The sequence below is a fragment of the Rhopalosiphum maidis genome, chromosome 4, assembly GCF_003676215.2.
Source record: "Rhopalosiphum maidis isolate BTI-1 chromosome 4, ASM367621v3, whole genome shotgun sequence".
In the NCBI taxonomy this organism is placed as follows: domain Eukaryota; kingdom Metazoa; phylum Arthropoda; class Insecta; order Hemiptera; family Aphididae; genus Rhopalosiphum; species Rhopalosiphum maidis.
This window is the reverse complement of record NC_040880.1, coordinates 38,072,610-38,096,328: the sequence shown is the minus strand read 5'-3', so window position 1 is coordinate 38,096,328 and position 23,719 is coordinate 38,072,610. Positions and strand designations below refer to the sequence as shown.

At 25.9% G+C, this 23,719-nt stretch overlaps 1 protein-coding gene across 1 annotated transcript in view; it reads right to left on the bottom strand.

Moving 5' to 3' along the window:
• LOC113548518 (locomotion-related protein Hikaru genki) overlaps positions 1 to 23,230 on the bottom strand; it is a 116,111-nt gene extending 92,881 nt beyond the window's left edge. The window contains exon 1 of the mRNA XM_026949448.1: positions 22,810 to 23,230. Within this exon, the coding sequence (XP_026805249.1) occupies positions 22,810 to 22,906 (97 nt within the window). The 5' untranslated portion in view covers positions 22,907 to 23,230. The remainder of the gene's footprint in view (positions 1 to 22,809) is intronic.
• Between the last annotated feature and the right edge of the window lie 489 nt (positions 23,231 to 23,719).

The window sequence follows — 23,719 nt, the reverse complement described above, 5'->3', positions numbered from 1 at the left end:
AATATAGAAGAGGATTGGAGTGATTGGGACTAACCTACCATCATTTTTCGTTATTGAATTTAACGACACAAAATTATTATCAAACATAATGCTGTATCTGTACAAAAATAGTTATTTATTGTATTCTATACAATACGCTTAAAGTACTCATTGATTAATATTAATTATTATTGATACATGCAGCCTTTACTATTATATATAATAGTTCTTGGATACGCCTATGGTATGTGTATATATATAAACGTACACAGATATAAGTAGGTATGGTAGTTCGGTTTATATATATATATATGTCTTGTAGGTATTTATATACTAGATATCTTCATTATACATATATCATAAATGGCTTTCATATAGTAATACATCTCAGAGCTTTTATACACATTGATATGGGTGTGGCCACTTGGTTCAAAATATAAGTAATGGGCATTGGACATACAATAATGATAAAAAGTGGCGATTATTTTATTGAATTTTCAGTGTTTTCTTGATTTAGTTAAAAACAATATTTTTCAACAAACATATTGTTTTAATGTTAATAAAAATTTATCACTTACAAAGCTTATTTTTTAATCCATTTTACACAATTGAATAAAGATATACATAATCCATTGAGCATATTATAACATGTACAAAAACAAATTAAAATGTAATTAATTGCATCTTAAATACACGCATATAATAATATGACCTAACAAAAATAATAAAATTAAATTAAATTATGTTTGAGTTTTAAAGAATAATCAATACTAGAAATTGCTTTACACTTATTTATGCATTTTACTCAAAAACATATTATTATTTATGAGTATTGAGTTTAATTTTTTTTATACTTAAATATACTAGTTGTATAACCTAATTTCGATTAAGAAAAAAAGAACAAATATAAAATACGATAAGTTAGACTTTAGTGTACTTCAGCCCACGGATATATCGGCGTCAGTGTACCTCGCTGTGTCAACTGATTCGACTAAGATTAGCAATCCGCCTGTAGCAGATTAGATATAGCACTTGGTATATTTTTTAATGCGATGAAAACTACTTTAGGTGTAGTCGCTTTCCACATATTCCCAAAAACAATCTCCGAAATAATCGCTAAAATCGGTCAAGTATTTTTCGAGAATATAAGCAACAAACATATATTACATTTTATAAACAAGTATAATCTATAACTACATATAGATTATATTATAAGAGTCAGTTTTATTTCTGTAACCATTGGCAACCCTATACATAAATGAAAAAAAAAAATTAAATTGTTGTGAGCCAAAACAAAATTCCCGTGTGAGCCACCCTTATGTATTACTTATATGAGTTGAAAAACAAAGTTTTAAAAACTCTCTAAGTCTCAAAGAATATGTATACAAAATTTTCCAGATTTAATAAACGATATTTTTTTATTTAAATAATTAATAAATATATACAGTTATTTTATGTGAGAGAAATTTTAAATTATAATTTGTTAGATATTTAAATTTAATATAGATTGATGAAGGTTAATTTATGAAAACTTATGTAAGGTAAAAATATAAAAGTTTTAATATTAATATTATTATATAATATTATATGGACGAATTAGTTTCAATGATAAATAAATATTAGATTGTGACAGTTTTAATCTATCGTCATCAAATTTGACAGTCAATAAATGATAAAATTGAATTAAACTAACTTCAATAGGAATGTAATTCTTTTAAAATGAAAACTGTTTTTGTGAGAATACCAATTATGTATTAACCCAGTCAACGGTTTAAAAATCTGAGTGTTTTTTTAAATATTTGTTACCCATTAATATTTTATAAAATATTTTATTTTAAACGTGTCAATATAAAATGCTTCTTGGTATTTTTTAACGATTATTCGTATTCTTAGGATATAGTTAACATTTTTAAGATAAATAATATTTTGAATAAAGTATTATAACTGTAATTTCTATTTCGTCATATTTTTGTTACTTTTTTCACCATATAATTTTTATTTATGCAGATAGATATACCTATTTCATCAATAAATTACAATACTATTATGTTAAACCTAAAAAATGTATAACTTTTATTAAGATAATTCATAACATTATTATGTATAATATTTTTATGCGTAATAAATTATTTAAGAATAAATTACATAATATTGAACCTAAAATGATTAAAGTGATAACAAATAGTGAGGATTTGTTTAACTATAATTTATACCTACTCCATAATAGGTACTGATATTCCGATCATGCTCAGGATTTAGAATAAAAAGATCCTCTAACTCAGAATTATTTTAAGTGGTACCTATTAAATTTAATTATTATTCAATGCGCGGTGCATATCTAGAACTTATCACTGGCATTGAGTTGGATTAATGATATTCGTATATACTTATTATAGTATATAAACCAATTATATTTTTAGTAATACACAGTTTTTCTAGTGAACACATAGATATAAATATATCATAAATAAATAGACTACAGATAGAATAAATAACATTAAGTGTTAATTGAAAAAGAAGAAGAAAGTAAAAAGTGAAATTATTGTAAGATAAATTAATGTATAAAATACCACTATATCATACACAACGGCTTATTTGTTCGTGTGTCGCAACATATATAATTGTATCATTCTATTTCACTAGATTTAGCTCTGCAATAGACTATAAGATAAAGATAATGCACTGGAGAATTATAAAGATAATTTTTCAAAATTGCCTGTGTAGTAATTTTTAACATTGAACAATGATCATTCCGATTTCAAGTACTCATCACTAGGAAACCTAAACTCGAAGATAATATTTAAAAACAACTAACCCATTAATATAAGATATTTTAAATTATAAAAATGAATAGATCTAATTGAATGATGAGTATTTTGTCTTGAAACTATAGTATCAAAAGGTATATATTCGTTTCCAATTAAAATAAATCAGTTCAAAATTCAAGAATATACCATTGAAAAAATCAAGTCATAACTATTTTATAAATATAATATAATATTTCAAGTATGTATTTTAATGCAATTATTAACTTTAAAAAAATTAAAAGATATTTTTTTAAATAAATCATATTATACCTAACCTACGTCTTGAATCGTAATATTAATTTAATACCTCATTTATTAGCTAAGCTTAAAATATTAAGAATTCTTATTTACATAATATATGTATATTGATACAAAATATATACAACTTGCAGTCGTTTTAATTAATACATTATTTAAACTATAAAATATCTCATTAATCATTGGCGTTTAAAATTTAACCTGAAATAATTGTTTTTAGTGTAAATTGATTTAAATAAATCTGACGGCGTTTTGTATTAATACCGTTGCACGTACTTAAAATAAAACAATAAAAATACTAAACCCGACCGGTACACTGATTATCTTTTTTTCTCCTGTGTCATCTTCCACGTTTGTCCTTATTAAAGGATCAAAAGTTGCACAAACATATTTTGTCTTATCTTTAAACCTCGTTATCTGCACTAAGTTTATCTCCATTTGTGATTTATAACACTGCCTGCCACTGTACATAGTATATGGTAAATAAACTAGTGCTTCTCAGTCCTGATAGTTATATGTATATTGTTTAATTAAAAAGTAAAAACTTTAATTAAATCCAACAAGACTGATAATAGGATTTGTGTTCTCACATCGTTCGGTTAAACACGCTACTATGATAATGATGACTAAAGTAGATTCAACGGAAGTTTCTTTAATTTTTCATCTATATCATAGAAACAGGCAAAAGTTTGTCAAAAAATGTATTATATTTAATAATGTCGATTCACCTGTTTTTAAATATTATATAAAATATATGATTAGAGAATTTTTAAAAATCGGGGAAAATACTACGCAACATTTTAATAATTAATAAATCATTATTTTTCTATTCATTTAATTGATTAGATTTAAAAATACTAGAAAAATTGTATTGAGTTTCAAATAAATATTTTTCTATTCATAGTGGTTTTTAAAAAAACGAAAATTATTTCATTCAAATTAATAAAACATAATTTTGAACAAATGTATGATATACAATGTGCCAATATCTCAGATAATTATCAAATAGTAACCAACAAATGATTATCGTAAACTAACAGATTATTTGAGTTTATTATTTTAAGTAATATTAATTACTATGCAAATTAAAAACCCGTTAATATGTAATTCAGAGAACAAGAAAACCAATCATGTTAGATTACAAAATTATTCACTTTTACCGAGTTTTAAAAAGGTACTCATACAAAATCGTACACATACTTAAGACAAGTATTGATTTTTATAATCAAAATCGTGGTGAACTTAGTGTTACGGGTACCTACAAATTATATTCGAAACAGAGTTCGATATTGTTTCTTCATCCTTAAAATCTCTAATTTAAAAAAAAAGTAATTTACCTTGTGAGTTTTTGACCATAATATACAATAACAATTTGTTGGTAAATAACACAATGCGTGTAATTAAAGGCCATTTTCTGTTTTCGTTCACCCCTCTATCTTTCTTCTCTCAGATCGATTTGTACGTACAAACTACAGACGATATATATATTTTTTTTTGTATGAGTGTGTATAAAGTTAAAAGCACCGGAACACGAGGGAGGAAGTTATCACTTAAGTATCCTTACATCTCCAGTTCTTCCCCTATATCGGCTATATCTACGGCATCTTCTTTTACCATAAACTTGAAACAAGTAATAACACACTATGTTATGTTTTTGCATCGTTAACAAATTTTAAATGTAGCTTTTCTACTAAAAATTCTTTTTTGTAAATATTACAACACAAATTCACCTATAAGTATCTAACAATAATTTATTCTGCAAGCTTTTATTATACAAATTTTTTTTTCTTTAAAAAAAATAAAATATTTGAGATTATACCAGATAAAAGTATAATAATTCATAAAATTGAATAAAACAATTTATTAAAAAAAAATCTATAAGACACTTAAAATAATAAGGGACAATGAAAAATGTATTCAATTTTGTTATCAAAATCTAATTAAACAAAAATATTACTTTTTTCTCAAGATTTTTAGATTTTTTTGTTACTTAATTACTTTGAACTAATGTATAAAAAATAGGTAATAAGTTTTCTGAAGTGAATAACTATTTATTTTTATTTTTTTTTACAAATCCATAGAATTAAAATTAAAATACAGTAGATTCTTATTATGTTGAACGTCGCTATCTCGAACGTTTTCCTGTTTTTGTTTAGATTCGACATAATGAGAATCTACTGTATTAATGAACTTATTATTTACTATAATTTCAATAAATACTACAATGATACCAGTATCATCATATTTATAATTTATCAATATATCTTATGAAAATTTAAAACAATATCTGAGACTTGAAATTGCAATTGAATATTTATATAGTTCTTTTTTATAAACTTTATAAGTTTTATAACTTTGAAAAATATTTTTGCAAGTTTAAAGATTTTATTTAATTATAAAAATTCTAAAGCTACTCACAAGTGTATCCAACTTAGAGAAATAATGTATCTAATATCTATTTTAATATTTTTTACTTAAATTAAAAGACTTAAAATTATTAATAGAAAAAGCTAAATGTAATTTGTACATATATTTTACACAATTTTGATATCTAATTATATTATTGTAATAACACCTATATAGGAGACATTAAATTTTACAATATTAAAATTTAAGATTTTAAGTATGATTCAGTATTAAAAAAATAAATATATTCTTATACATAAATAATAGCATTCTTATAATACTGACCTGATTTAAATATTTTAAGTAGGTATTTAATAAAAAAAAAATACAAAATATACTTAACATACTTAAGTATGCTTCTAATTTTAATTAAAAAAATTCTGAATATTTTTGAATACCTAGTATTGCTTAATGCCTAATACAAAAAGGTCGTTGGTTTCTGTAAAAATAAAAATTAAACTTGAATCATTTTAAATATTAAATTGTTTTTGTTTTTAATATTCAAATCAAACATTATATGTATATATAAAAAATTCTTTAATGTATGTTGCAACTAGGTAGCAAATATAAATACTTTATCTTGCTATTGTTATTTAGATCAATGTATATTAACTATTAAGAGTATTTTGATGTCAAATTATTTGTAACCTTCAAAGTAATATAATACAGCGTAGTAAATTTTTTTTTTACAAATATGAGTAAACTTTAAACATAAATATTATTTTATTATAAATAGATTTTAATTAATTCATCTGGTTGTAATTAACTGTATTGGTACAATTAGCAATAAGTATCTAAATAAAGTACTTAATTAAAATTTAATGAGATTTAATGTTAAATAGATAATTTTACAATTTATTAATAATCTAGTATTCTACTTTTTTGTTTTTATTTACTATATGTACCTAATGGTGAAAAAACCTAAAAAAAACTTTTCGCATGACAATACTTTATACAAAAAATATGGAAGAAAAAATTCGACAAGTATTAAATGTTTCTTTATAAAAATAATCCATTTTTGATTTGTATAAACAGCGTTGATAAGTAGTATTCTTTTAAGAATTTACAATCTGTATTTTACTAACACCCCATTACGTTTGTTTATATCCAGCCAAAGAATATCTATAACTTGAAGGTGTTTTCAACTTCTAAAGATGTAAAAGTGTTTACCTGTCCTTAGGGATATGGCAGTTTATTTTACATGCAGAAGTAATTTAATGTAATATAAGGTAAACACAACAAAAAGCCTTTGTACCATTAAGGCTTACTATCAGCCACTTTTATTTTCAATAAAAGCATACAACAAAAGGCGCTATGTAACGTTCAAATCTCCAGGCGTAAATTTTAAAAATTTTACGCTCGGTATATTTTGTTTTACAAAATGTATTATATTCTAAAAATTCTAACAGTAGATGTATATTATATTATCTATGTATGGAAATATTTTATTTCTCGTAGTTTAGATCGCTTTAATAAAAATTAAGACTTTGAAACCCGTACAAAAACAATGGACAATTTAGTAGATACCACTGTAAAGTCATTTATTTATATCTAAATGTATTTTGTTTTTTTTCTTATAAGTAAAACTTATTTTACGTCAAATGAAATGATGATACTAGGATATCTTGATTTTTTTGAACACTTATGCGGAAGAATGACTGTACCATTTTTTCTTGTTTCCTTACTTTTTTATGTGGGCTAAAAGTTGCTGATGTTGGGACCGATACATTTTAGTTTTCGTGTAATATTATACAGAGACTATCTTGAAGTTTGTTATCTCTGAAACCTTTCGACTAGAAGGAAAGTAGCGGGGAAAAGTTAAAAAGTTAATATAACAGATGTTCTTGTTCGAGACCCAAGAACTACGTTATTTATAAAGATCGCAAAATTTTTATATAGAAGATTAATGTTGGTTGAAAAAAATAAAAGAAAACGACCAATATTATGAACCCGAGAATAAGATAAATGTGAGAAAACCGGACACCTGGTAGACGACTCTTTGGTATAGCATTGGCCTCGGGTGTTTTATTCGACTTCCGAAACCCCGTAAACTAAACGTAGTCCATGGAAATTTAAACGTTAACCCTTCAGAAAAGTAAATATACCTATATGTGTGTGTTTTCTCCAATATCCAAGCTGTTGTGTATAGATGTATTTTATGATAAATATGATCGTACTGAATGGAAAATGTTAAGTTATTTATACTTGTGTTGTATACAATATAATCTACACGTGTCATCATACTGTATAGATTGGAATTTAAATACCTCGATTAAAAATAGTACTATTGAAGCAATAAACATATTTCTATTATAAATAAATAATGTTTATCGAATATGTGCAGTAAAAATTATTAATTTTTATTAATTTTAACTTAATGCATTAATCAACAATAAATGTAACATATTTTTCTAGTTATTGACAGATTTTTATATTATAAGATATAGAATTTATATTCCTTTACGATTTGGAAAAACATTTATCATTCATTTAAAAAAACCAAACAACAAACGGTTAATATTCAATTCTGAAATAAAAAATAATCAGCTTAACTTGTCTCTAATTCTTTTATTATAATTTTTTAAATAATTTTCCACGCATTGGTATTTAAACATAGTTCAACTTTGCTTTTATTAATTTTTTTAGGTTATATAGATAATATATAATACTTTTATTTTAAACGCATACCGATTTTTATAGTATTCAAAAGATAAGTGTGTTACCAATAATTTCGACATCATTCGTCAAATAAATAACATTATATTCACTGTATGTTTTTACTATAATATAAGGATAATATACTCAAGTTATACAGTAAAGTATATATAAATATATAGTATACGTAGTCATCATATTAGGTGGTTTTTCAATGAAACGTCAGTAACCGAAATAATTGTTTTCCTATTCAAAAACTGTTAATTAACTCAAAACCTGTAAGTTTATGTAATGTAATACAATGAAATGGTATGGGATTTATCATATTATCGAGATCGACCAATCAGTGATGATACTCTCTACCTGGACTGACGGCGAACTGGAAATTCATAAAGATGATGAGGGTTTTCTGGGATATTCCTATTCATAATGTACGGCAGAAATCTGGCTCCACAGTATCGGAAGGTATAGACGTATAGTATACTTATATATAGTAAGTATAGTCATTGTTGAATTGCCACTGTAATGGATTTCATAGTGCCCCGGGATTTTTATCCACTCGTTTCTCGTCGGACAACGGGATACAGAGATAGAAGGTATATAATAATGAAGACAAAAAAAAAAAAGTTTCCAATAATATTACAGTAAATTTTTATGTTACGACGCAGGTACACGGAAAACATTTTTCTTTTCCTCCGATAAGTACAACTATTATTACCAGTTTATCCAGAAGGTAATATTATTATTATTTATTATTATTATTATTATTATTATTATTATAGATACGCACCACGCGGAGTTCATTTTATTACTCAATGTGATCATGAAAGTGAAACAATGTGTTGTACATGCAACGTATAATAATGCATTGACATGCTGAACTTTAAGCAAGTAATTGTATAAATGAACAGCGTAGAGAACCTACCAACGATTATATACATTGTATAATCACAATGTTATGAATAACCTTGTAATTCTCAGCTATAATTAATACTAAGTATTTAATAATTTCTACGGATTGTAAGCTGACACAAAAACAACAAAAATAAATAAATAAGAAAAATACAGTAAAACCTTTCTAAAACGGACCCTTTATAAGACGGAATCCTCCTTAAGACGGAAAAAGTCAATAGTCCTAGTTAAAATAGAGTAGTGAAATTGACCCCTTAAAGGCGTAAAACTCTTTATAGTAGAAAAATGTGTTGGTCCCAAGCGATTTCGTTATAGGGAAGTTTTAGTGTAATATATTGATATAATTCCTATTATTATTTATTCGTGTACTTATAAAATCAAATTTTTATTTTTAAAAAAAAAAACATATTATGAAGCTAATTAAATAAAATTAACAATAAGTATTTTCTATATTTCGGTCTTCAACTACATACTTTACCTACATACGTGTTATTGTATAGGATTGTATTTTTTTTTCTTTTACCTTAGAACGATTATTATAATTACATGGACTGTTCTTTCTCCTCATAACTAGGTATATGTTTATAAGTTAAATTATAAACTATAATAGCAGTTATATTTTTATTAGTTATCTAAGTACATTAGGTAAAGATATATTATATTTGTAGCTTATTGTATATGATACCAGATTTAACAAAATCGAATATACCTATGATATTCCATTCTACCATAACGTTTACTCGGGTGCTAATAACGGTTAACGTTGGTGACGGAATTTTAAATAGCTACCGCAAAGTCGCCATTATAGCCACGATAATTTTATATTGTGGTCCAAACAGTAATTAAATTTCAATTGTACAAAAGTATTATAAAACAATCTTAAGATTTCCTGACGAGTATACTAATATAATAACTGAAGTGTTCTAGGATCCCGGGTGAAATTCTTAAGTGTTTTCTAAAATAGAATATTACATCTTATCGGGTCAATATAATTTAGTTTCAAAACGTGCTTCAAATGCCGACTACTGAGGATGATGGATATATATATATATGTATAGACATACTACAGAGCTTACAAATTAGTGATACGGCTACAGTGCACGTCAACCAATATTGGAATATTCTAAACACAATTTTATACGTAGTATATTATATATTTCAATTACTGGGAGCGGTAATATTCAATTTTCAACCAGGATGCTAACGATTTATGTGTTGCGTTTCCAAATTCCATTATACTAAATGAACGGGACATTACTCGTTTTACTGGTTTATGGGGGAAAATAATGTGTACAGTATATATGTACATAAAATGAATATAAATAATATATATTTATTATATATTTATCACCATTCAATCATAGAGGTGCAAACAGGGAATGTAAAATGTAATTCGAAACTACATCGTTGGTTATATTATATTTATTGAAATATTAAATAAAATACAAATTTATAACGCACATTTAATACACACTTTAAGCTTATAAAATCTTGATATTATTTCACGCTAATCTGCAGTCATTTATGATAAGATATAAAAATATCAACATTAATGATTGAAACTTTTGGCAATAGTTATAAAATATAAAATTGTACACTATTTAAGCTATTTGAGTTGCATCATTATGAGCTACCTTCGAATATTACATCTAAGAATTTTCGTGGTGTTGTATTTGCGACCTAGCTCTAGTGTTATGCTATACCTAACCGTCTTTTAAATCATACTGTAAATCGTCAAACCATCAATCCACCTGATAAGATATTTGAAAGGACTATACCTTATAATATATTTCCCTACCTATCAATAGAATGGTGGTTGTGTGACTATACTAGGTAGGACCTTAAATTATTATTTAAAAGGCAAAATTTTGTTAATCCATAGGTCCGTCTTTGCTTATAGTACACGAAACTTGTCTTAAAGAAATTATTAAAATATTTAATAATGAGTAATAAATTCTTTTTTCAATACTATATTAAATTATTGTTATTTGGTATATTATTATTATTGTTATGGTTATTTGGTTTTATTCCTCTATCGATTATTATTTTGTTTACATATTCAGTAACCAATAACCATTCAGTAGACTCTCAGTAATCTGACAGATATTAGACCAGAGAACTGCTGGATTATCGAAAATGCCGAATTAATGGAGGTTCAAATAAAAACACATTTTTACTTATTGATAAACCTTAATTTATTTTATTAAAACATATACATGATATTATGTACATATTAATTTATTACTGTGTTAAATTAATCTTTTGACGGGAAAAGTCTAAAAAATCATCATTTTTTCGTTTTTTTTTTTTTGTTTGTAAAGATGCTTTTAAGACTTTTTCTTGTAGTCGCAAAAATAGTAAAAATAAAAATAAAATATAGCCGGATTACTGTACATACTGAATCATCACATAGCTGGATTAACGAGAGTTTACTATAAATATATATATATTACATTATAAGCATACATAATATAATAAATACTATAACAGTTCCGTGCACTAATGGAGTGTTATTTACCAAATATTTTTCGAATTCAAAAAATAATAAAAAAAAAGATCATTATCGAATTATATCATAGTATTTGTTTACCCAAATTATTTTTTATTAAATATTTGACAACAACAAATGCTCTTATTGGTGAGATTTTAATAGTTTGAAACATCATTTAGATTCTTAACTGAATTCAAAGTATTGAATTGATCTAATATATTTAGAGTAAAGGCTTTAAAATAAAGGCTTATAAGCCTACAATAATTTATTCGGTCCAATCTATAGACGAAAGTGGGCAATATGTGATATTGTATTACCTATAAGCTTATCGGTAATATAGTTTAAAAAAATTATGTATTACCTATTGAGTTGTATACAATTATTTAATTTGAAAAATCAGAAATACTATTTATTCAAAACTATGCACTTATATCGTGGAAAACAAATGTATGCTATAAGTTCATAAGTGTAATGGACAAAAACTTATATTCAAAACACCAGTGATAATTTACAAACAATATTACGTTCCTGGCCCATTTTTAAAAACACACTATTCTATGAATAATGCATGCAAGTAATGAGAAGATGTTTTCCCGTCATTTAATTAAAGGGTGGTATCGTTTTATTTATTTTTTGACATTCAATTAATACATTGTAGTTAAACTTCTAAGGCATTATACTTGAGATATGTACAAGTATAAAAATTCACGAATTAATCCGAAAATAAATATAATATTTTATCATGCATAAATTAAAAAAAAAAAAAAAACAATGGTTATCAAAAAAATTGTAAGATATTTTTTTGATTCGGTGCTATTACAGGTTGATGGTGGCCATAGAGAGAATGAAATCACAAAGCGATTTTACGGGGGATTTCGGAAAAAAATGGCATAAAATCATTGTGAATATGACAAACGCTTGTCGTTTAGAATAAATCGTTCAGTAGCGATGAACACACAGAGACGGAGTGTGGGGGAAAGGCGTAAATGTGGTGGGGTATGGTGGTGGTTGTGAGGTCGTCGAAAGAGAGAAAATGCAAATGCCATAGTCCTTGCTCAAAACCAACAATGATGAACGATGTAGGAATTAGAGCGGTACATTAAACTCATTTGAATACACGAACGGACCTCAACACGGCCAACCATTTATTATACAAACCATTTTCAGACTATTTTTATATTGCTCAGATACTGCGTTAAAAAAATGTGTGTAGAAGAGTGAGAGGAACGGGGAAATTGACGGGGAAAATCCGTTTAAAGGAACATTTTTCAATTTCTTTCCATCCCTTATTACGTCTGTTGACGGTTTATTTACTTTTCTCTTTAACCTAATGGTTTTTTTTTTATCCAACAAATATTATTCTCACACATAATGACTATAGATAGCGTTGTATATATTTTATATAACGTGTGCTATCCCGTGAATATTACTTTACATAATTATATAATTGACTGCCTGTCGAGAATCAAGATACAATTATTTAATACTTTTCAGAATAGTCTCTCTAACAACATAATTCAAATCTGTTCAATGATTTGGCATGATATAATATGACATAATATATTTATGTAATATACTAATATATTTCTATTATACCTATTACGTACCATTAACTTGTCAATTTTGGCTTGGAAATACCGAATTACTCTACCTATTTATGTAATATATTTGTTTAAAATCTAATAAAGATGTATCAATTGTTATTTATACTTTAACATTTTTCAAACATTATATTAGATATGTGGACTGCAAAATAATATTCTAAATGTATTTTTGTGTTATAATCATAAATATAAAATAATTTATGGTAATATTATGCACTTATACTAAAATATAATTACAATTATAGAGCTAGCGTAAATTATGTTTTTAATAGATAGTAAATATAATTATAAAATTAGTAGGTCTTTAGTCTGTTATGGCACATAAACACAAATGTCAATAGTATTTAGTAAGTACAACTTTTCCATAGGTAACCATAGATATTTTTTATTTTAAAATCCATATTTAATGATTTATTTTAGTTTATTTTTCATAGGCATCACAATATTAAAAGTATTTATTTATATTATTTGAAAACCATTATTGACGTTGTTGGAATATTTTAAATCGTACAAATTAAATGTCAAAATGGATCTTTTAGTTTTAGCTATAAAACATAATAATAAGTTAAAAAAACCACATTTATAAATAATATTGTCTATTATTATCGTTTTTCTTTACACATTCTAATTTTCGTTTATAACTTAAAATTAATAACATAAAAATATAACAATTACCTACGTATATATAAATATTATATATTTATGTAAGAATAGTATAAATTGTATCTATCTTTGAAATTCCACAAATATTCTATCTATTATCAAATGGACTATGTTTGGATATTAATCAATGATACAGTATACTAATTTAATAATCATTGATATTAAATTGATTATAAATCAGAGATTTTTACATTTGTCTTTCTTAAAAAAAAAAATAAAAATTTTTGAAGACTAACACTTCGTTTTAAAGTTTTTCCAAGTACTTGCGATTTTTCATACCTGAAAGACTACGCAATCACTAGAATCGGGAAACTTTATGTATACACAATGTTCTGTACTTATAACAGCTAGACTCATCGAAGCGTAATAAATAACGTATTTCTCCGACTGAAAAGTTTCTTCCTTTTATTCAACTATATTACAAGGTATAGAATAGTTTTTTTTTTCGTGAAAATATTGTTTACGTGAAGATTTTTTGTTTTAATAATAAAGACTATATATATTATACAAAAATATAAAAATCTGCAGTTGAAATATATTTATATTAAAACAATTAACAAATTATAATATTTAAATATGTTTAAAAATTAAAATCAAATTATAAAAATATATTAAATTGTATATTGGTAAATAATAAAAGAATATTTTTTCCAACTCTGGAATTTCATTCACTGAAATACATTCTCACTAAATACAAGACGTAGGAAAAAGAAAGAGAATCGAGTATTGACTGTTATAATATGCTAGAATCTTTCAACCCAAACTCATACAACATCCAATCAACTCTTGATTTATTATTAAGAGCAAACATACTCAAGAAGGTATAAAATACTAATTTCAATATATAATTTGATCGATGTATTATAGATGGCTAATGCATCTACTGTAATAAACTGTACCTAATTATATTTATATAAGTTCAATTGTGTCACACAATATCATTAAAGCTGCGAATTTAATAGTTAATTTAGAATAAGGAACATTAGTACAAATTCTCTTTGTTTTTTACATAATGATATAATTCATAATTCATATTATTTTTACCTTCCATGTATGGCATATGGCTCTTGATTTAAAAATTAATTAATTTAATTTTCTTAAAGATAATATTTTTATTTTTAATTAAAGAACACAATTATTTTACAACAAAACATAAAATACTGTCATTTAGAAAAGTAAATAGGTAGTAAATCACAATATGATATAATGAAATACTGATTGGATAATCTAAATAATAATAAAAATAGTTATTTTTGTTTACATAATTATATTCAAGAAGGTATATATAAGTATACGAGTAGGTACTTAATATTTAAATTAAAATAATCATACCATACCCATAATGGTCTAACATCTAATTGAAATAAAGAATAAGACACATAACTAAATTTGGGAAGTTTAATAAGTCATAATTAAATATATTTAGTACTTTTAGCACAGTCTTGAATTGTAGTATAAAATATAAATATTACAACCGTAATGTTCTTTAAAAAATGTGAATAAGTTATTTTTATAAGTGGCTTTAAATAAACCATCAGCTTAATTTTGTTAATTTTTTACAAACATTTACATAACTATTGTTCTATATTTTCAGCTAGACTAATAGCTAATTTTAAAGATATAATACACAGGTTATAATGTAGGATGACGATTCAAGATATATCAATCTCGAGAACTTTGAAAAAACTTTAAAAATTATTAATTATAACTAAACTATTGTAATATGGATACCAAGCATCTAAACAACTCAGAAATGAAATTAAATAAAACACAAAATGAACAATTCTTAGTTTTTTCAAATAACACTTGTACATTTATTGAACAAATTCTTATGAAGATGCAAAAAACTACACTAATGAAATCATTAATGCTTAACAGAAAAATAGTTAAAACAAAAAAAAAAAATATCAAATTAAAATGTGATTATAAAGAAAACTAATAAATGGCGAGACTCCAGCATAAAACGAAAAGAATAAATTAGAAATGAAGTGGCACCTACTAAATAGATTAAGCTCAGGTCACACCAGGATTACACACGAGTTCTTGATGGCTAAGATAAAGAAGCACTTTTATGTTAATTATTAGAGAGTCACTTAATTTTACTTTCGTTTAAGTAAAACGTCCGTGAAAATTTAAGTAATTTTGGCATCATATTGCAAAAATTAATTTCAAATTGTTGGCATTATTATTAATTATTATAATACATTTTATAAAAATATAATGCATCACCGGTATTAAAAACTTAAGATAGAACATATTTATATTGTACATTTTTAGTGGAACATAGCGTATAATATATTATATATTTCTATAATAGTTTTTACCTATACCATTTTGGTATTGTTAAAAATAACTATTAAGATAAATAATTAAAAAAAAATTCCGATCATATGATTTTTAATGTTTTTATATAGTTTCGTGGGCGTCCATTAGTAACATTTTAAGGAGGAGAGCAAAATAAAAAATAAATCTTTAATGTAAGCTAAATAAAGGTGTAGTGTTATTTCAAAATATAAATATCAAACATATGTTATAATTATTTACTAATAGATATATTAATAAATAATTATATAATAAATAATTAAAAAAAAAAAAAGTCAAATGCATTCAGTGTTATTATTATTATCATTCTTTATTGACGGAAAAAAAATCCATTTACAAAACAATCTATGTGTAAAAATACAGTGTTTAGTATTAAGATTACATTAAAAATTATAGCTAGTACAAATTATATTGAAATTCATAAATATAACAAAAACATAAACACGTGGTAAACAATTATTCGGTATCGGTAAATAAGAACTACGCATTTCTTCTTCGTTGTATGATGTTTAAGCCATTAGGCAAAAATAATACCATATTAATATCCGGGGGGGGGATATAAAACAATATAAAACATACGAGTCATTTCTCCTAACTTATTATTAAGTAATTAATAATTGTGCAACATGTGTATTCATTAACCGTCTATTTTAATTCATATGTAAATAAATAACATTAAATACATTAAATCCAACGTTTACTGCAACCGAGGGTTAGGTAATATAGGCTTACCCTGAAATATTTTACCTAATCATATAACATAATATCATTTACAATGGTCGTATATTAAAGAAACAGTTTTATTAAACATTATTCATCGAATACAATATATTATATACTTAACTATTTTGAATGAATGTATTAAATGTATTAATTGTTTTGGATCTGTTCCTGCAGAGTCTTAACGCACAATACATGGAGTAAGCCGAGTAAGGAACTAAAACGTTTTTCCAACAATAGCTGTTATTCTAGATATTTTTTATTAATACAATAGTATTTATTTTCAGGAGCCAGCATATTATTGTTTATGTAATTTCAATTACATCGGCGTGTAAGTTGGTATTTGGCTAGTTCTATCCGGCGCCGTTTTCAGTAAACGAATTTAATATGTGAGAATACGAATATTTCGTTACGAAAACAATAACGTATTAACTATCAGCTAGTTGCTACCCACATGGACACACATAACTACTGTTTTATAGTGACCGACAAAAAATAGCGCATTATAGCAATATTTGCATTAATTGTGTCACCGACGTATAGACAAACAATAATAAATGAAATGTGTTATCGGATTTTCATAACCTACCCCCATAGTATTATAATAACAATATGCAAATACAATATACAATTTTAATATTTAGTTAACGGTAGTAGAGGTATATGAAACCGTTTATTCCTATTTTGTGCAATGAACCTGTGAATAATGTAATTGACTTTGTGCATCATACCATGACGTGCCACCCGGCGCCCAAACCTCGGGAAACGAACTGTACGTGTTTTTGAACAGGAGGTGATTAAGAATCGTTTACACACAATAATATAATAGGCACTCGCGAACGACGACGTGAAAACGATTGATTAAAGATTGCGATTATACAACATTATTCTCGTCGATGTGAAAAACGCAATCACTGTGAGATTGGGAATCCGATGACGGAGACGGACATAAAGAAAACGGCCGATATTACGGTAAACGATACGGTTTAAGCGGTTGCTATGCCTCCACCGGGCTAATTTCAGCTGAACCAAGCGCATTTTGAACGTCATTGAATTTTTCTGAAAAATAATATTCTAACAAAGGATTTTCAAGCGCGTCTATTTTTTGATTCCATAATGAAGTTTTGTAAATCGAAACGGCCACTGCGCCGTCCAACATCCATATAATTTCACACAATAAATAAACGAGTAATCAATAAATAAAAATATTTTTTACTGATCATGCCGATCATTTGTCTATTTTGTTTATATATTAATATATTTCTACGATTTGCGACACTTTTATTTACGTAAAAAATTATGAACAATGAAATTTCCCAAGTATAAACAAGTAAAAGTTCCATTTTGGTTATATAGTAAATAATAAATTGTATAATTTTAAGTAATAGGACGATATTAAGATCAAGTGTTGTAATCGATAATAAAAGAAATTGTGAAGAGATCGTTGAGAATAAAGGTAAACAATGATGAATATATGCGTCAAAACAGATCGCCTAGAGTTAAGCTAGACAATTTATGATACTAGAATATGATTAGACGGAAAATCCTAATAATAAGCCTTTTAAAAGAGCGATGGAAACGTTTTATGAATATAATTATTTAACATCATCGGTAATTAGTAATTCAAAAATGTGGAACTACGTAGGTTATGTAGGTACATCATAATATTATATGCAGTTAAATTTCGTATAAAAAAAATTTCCATTTTTCGTAAATTGTGCATGTTTTTGCGTCATTATATGCGAGTTTACAAAGTATAATATAGTGATATTCAGTTTGATGGCATTCTAGCTAACTGGCATTCTGATGCATATCAGTCACTACATTATTAACTGATTTCTTGAAGGAATAGAATCAATTTCTTACGCTTCTACAATAACCTAAAATGTATAGTATTTACGTATCAGGTATAATAGTATCATATATAAATTTAAAAAACTCAAGTAATACCTATATAAAATAGTCCCCAGCACCTTAGTGGAAATTTATTTACAAGTTTGCAAAAAAAAAAAACGTAAAATTATATAAAAGTTTTGTCATGAAAGTGCAACATTAAAATCAATGTGTGCCCCTTACTTAACAAAAAACTTAAAACACAACACATGGCAATACTAAAGCGAATATTTTAGTCAACTTTTAAAAATACAAAATTAAAATAAATTATTTAATTGCTTGTCTGAAAATCAGAGCATAAAAACAACCTAATCTTTTATACATACAAAGATATTAAAATAACGAATACTGAATCAGCAACGTTATTATTGTTTTTATTATTGTAGCCAACAACAGTTTAATCAAGTAGAATGTGAATTCGACAAGTCAAAATACAATAGTGCTCCAAATATTGTCGAGAATAAATTAAGTCTTTAAATTAGGATGTATATTTACTATATATTAACTAAATCTTCTAGTGTCAATACGAAATTTAATTATTTTGATAAAGTATAACCGATCAACGTGTTAGTGCAAGGCTTTTTATTATATTATTATTTGTGCAATAATTAAAAATTCGTGTTTTACTGCATCCAAACCGAATATTAATACTTTGTTATATCATAGGTTATAAATAAAATACCCGATTAATAAGTCATTAAATATTATAAATTAACAACATTTTACTAGTTCCAACGTACTTTGTCTTCCAATAAATTTAATTAGATCCAACAATCATATACACAGTGACTGGATTAAGATAACTGCAACTAAATAGTATTATATATATAACATTTGAATTTAACAAATTAAAAGAAAACATACGAATATTCAATCAAAATTTTATTTTGAGCATAAACAAAATTCAACTTACTTTGTTTATGCTTATAATACTAAAATAAATTACAGTAATTCCGTGACCTATTTTTTTTTGCCAACACAATATTTTTGAAACTTTTTTTAATGCTTTTATAGTGCATAGTGTACATAACACACTAAACGACGAAGTATAAATATTTACATATTATATTCTATCAATTCTTCCTGTTATTATAGTTATACATGTGAAATTGTATTTTATTAGAATAGTTAAAATTTAAATATTGTATAAAATATGTAATAATTTTACATTTTACAAAAGTATATTATAATAATATTGCCTAGCAAATAATAATGTATTGTTGCTAATTTTTTTCTTTCAATTTACTTAAAAATATACCAATTTTATTCCCAAGCTAATAGTTTTGTATATATTATAATAATATTACCTATATGTTAGCTTTTTATAGTAGGTGCATTACAAATACATAATATTGTTATAATGTGTACATTTTGTTATAAAAATATGAAAATAAGAAGAAAAAATATTGTCTAAACATTTTCAAAGTTGTTTGTTGAGTGTATATTACGCAAAATATTAAAACTTAAAAGCAATTTATATATTTTGAAGCTGCTTACATGTTATACATTTCAAAAGAAATTACAAACCGTATGCACGTAGAGCAATAATTTGCAAAAGTTTGAATTTATGCTGCACAAATTTACTAAAATTAAATTACTCTACTACCTATCAAAACGATGTATCGTTTTTAAATTTAAAAGCTACATTATAATAGTATAAAATAAATGATATCTGTTGGTGTTAATTGTATGATATAAATTACAACTGAATCAAAATGAATTTATGTTTAATTGCTTAATGCTACATCAAATCCTCGTGTAATAATAACAAGCAAATTAAGTTATCATAATATAATATTTACAAGTTTACAACTATTGAATTGCGATTATGGATGTCGCACTGTTGCGTATTATATTATAATATCTAATCGTACGCAGCATTGAAATTAATAAAATAATCAATTAAATTAAAAATTATTATTTTATTTTATGTGTAGAAAATAAAAACCTATAATAAATGTTCAATAACAAGATCTTTAATGGCGTGTACAAAAAAAACTAAGACATTTTGATTTATTACGTATACTGAAATTTAGCAATGTTAATTTTACTTAGTGCTAATTACTAGAAAAAAATTAATAATTTTGTTTTTTTGAACGCCAGTATCATTCAAAATTATTATCAATAATATTTTGATTAATAACTGATTGATGGGTAAAATTTAAAATACAAAATATTAACAATTGTGCGATTGGTTGAATAATAATGAGTTCTTAACCTGTAACCTCTGAGTATATGCAATTATTTCAGTATAGCCATATTGAAAACGAGGTGTCACTTATGTTATATTATGAAATCGTAATTCTGTGAATCAGTAAAGTAGTAACATTTTTTAGTTATGGTTTAATATTTAAACTGGGGTAGGCAGAAATTATTGTAGTTGTATGGTCTTATGGATTCATGATAAATGAGTACAATATATTTCCGTTGTTATATACCTAGACAATTGTGTTTATATTCAATTATGTTTTTAAAATTATTAGCAAATATAATGATTCATAACTATTAATATGATAGGTAAAAGTAAAATGTAATAAAAATATTGGCCAGTGAAAGGGTATATTATGATTGTAATTATGGTTATAAATAGAGACTTTTTATACAATAATATTTACATTTTATAGAAATACAGGGAGATCCACTTAATGTAATCACATTGGTACATATCATTTTGATTCTAATAACCGGTTGATTCCATAAAACATTTTTCTTTATTGATGAGTTTTTATTTATATATATTTAAAATTAAATTAAAATAAAGTACTATCTATTTTTGATTATACTTGAGAATCTATTAACTTCATTTTCATATTAGCCTGAAATTAAAATCCATATTCAATGTGCATGTAGTATGTACATTGTACCTATACAATTTGGAACAAATGAAAACTATCGTTAACGCCATATTTTTTAAAAGCTCCTTTTAACTTTTTCAAAACAGTTCTTGTTTCTTTTTAGTGAAAGTTTGAAATACTTTTAAAACGATAAGAATGTTCTTAAAAAGGATTCAATTATTCGGTACTTGGTGATTCTAATAAAAGGTTAATTTAACATAAGTAACATAAGATCTGGTTTGGGATTTTCAAGTTAGATTCCAATAGACGGTTGATTCTATAAACCAGTGATCACTGATCACATTAAGTGAAACTCACTGTATTTATATTTTGAAAAAAAAATATTAAACATTTTAAATATTACATTTTTAACGACGGATATTCAAATTAAACGTTTTATGAATTTTTAAGTGCAAATTAATTTGTAAATGTTCATGATTGGTGATAGGTGTGTACCGAAAAAAAACATGCTTTAAATAAACTTCTTTAGATATTTTATACTTTTAGTCCCCTCCCACTTATGAGTAACACAAGTAAAGTAATTGAGTATAAACAAAATGTGTAATACTGTTGCTCGATGTTATAAAATAATTTTTATCACCACTATCCTGAATACCTGTTCACACCTTTGACGAGAATATTACATAATTTTTGAAATTAAGCAGATAATAAAAATAATGTTTTATAAATATCATGATATAACATAATACATTTAAATTTTAAATTTATTAAAGATGACTATCATTAGTCTAACTTCAAAGTTAAAGATGTTATGCAGTTACACTGTATTCTGCAATGTAAAAAAGTTACAAACATTTTGGGTTTGATGTATTAGTTTTCAACATTTCTTTAGTTTAAAAAAAATACCCCCACGATTTTTCTGATCACACTGTATTTAATATTTAAATTTACTATTTTGTTTAGTTTTAATGTAAACTATAGTTAAATATAGATTGTAGAAGTTGTCTAGCATACGATTATAACGTATATCTCAATGTTACGTTTATTAAACTTATTTTATATTCTTTATTAAAAATTAATGAGAAATATAGTAAATATGTTGTTAGTAATATGTTTATTACCACATTTACCTACTCGAATCGAAACCAATTATGTATTGTAAAAATTTCCATATATATAAACATATAGGTGAGAAGTTTGAATTTGAAAATTTTAAGAACCATACAGCTCATACAGGTGATTGCATATGAAAAATATATTTTTGTTTATATTATTATTCACAAAGCGTTTTTGATCGTACGTACCTGTGGGTTTATCTGGTTGTCCTAGGACTGACGCCGTGGCACAAGTCGCTACAACGACTGCTATAACGGCGGCAAACATCGCGTACTGACACGCCATGAGGTTAGGGTCACCGTGGACCTGGTTGTCGATTTAAGATGATGGGCTGTGGAGGCGAGCAGACGACTGGAAAACGAGTGTGCAGACACGTGTGTCGCGGCTATGCCGGTTGTACTACCTCCATGACGACACTGCCGGTGCGGGCCCGTCAATGCCGTGTGCCAAACGACATGTCCCTCATCCAATTCACGAGGATCGACGGCAACGGTCTCACGGCAATACTCTACACGCGGATCTTCGGAGGCGGCGGCGGCTGTGTAACGGACGTATGACTGGACGTCTTTCGGCGGTACGAATCGGCGTTCCGGGCATGTGCGGACGGCACCGGAGTCATCGAAGAACTGGCACGTTGATTTCCCGACCGTGGACGAGAAAACGGATTTCCCGGCATGCGCTTGCGCATACGCACGCACGTTGCCGTGAGTCTCGCTTACGTCCGCGCGCGCTAGCAGCTCTCACCCCCAGCCAGCATACCCCGAGGCCGATCATAGGAGTCACTGCCGCCGTCGATGCCGCTGATAATAATTTAGTTGGGGGGTTTAGCGAATTGTTATTTCGGAAACTTCGTGTTTTTAGCTTTTCGCTGATTAGCAACGCTGCTTATACAGATTTCCGCGACCAAAGTCGATCGGTACATTATTATTATCAATACATATTTGGCATATCTCTATAAATAAATTATGATAAAAATTGATATAAAATATATTTTCAATGTTATGCAGCACGTGTTATACCTGACACATTATACCCGAACCTAACCTTAAGTTATCAAAAGTGTTTTTTATCAACTAAGATTTCCCCTCATTTCTTACG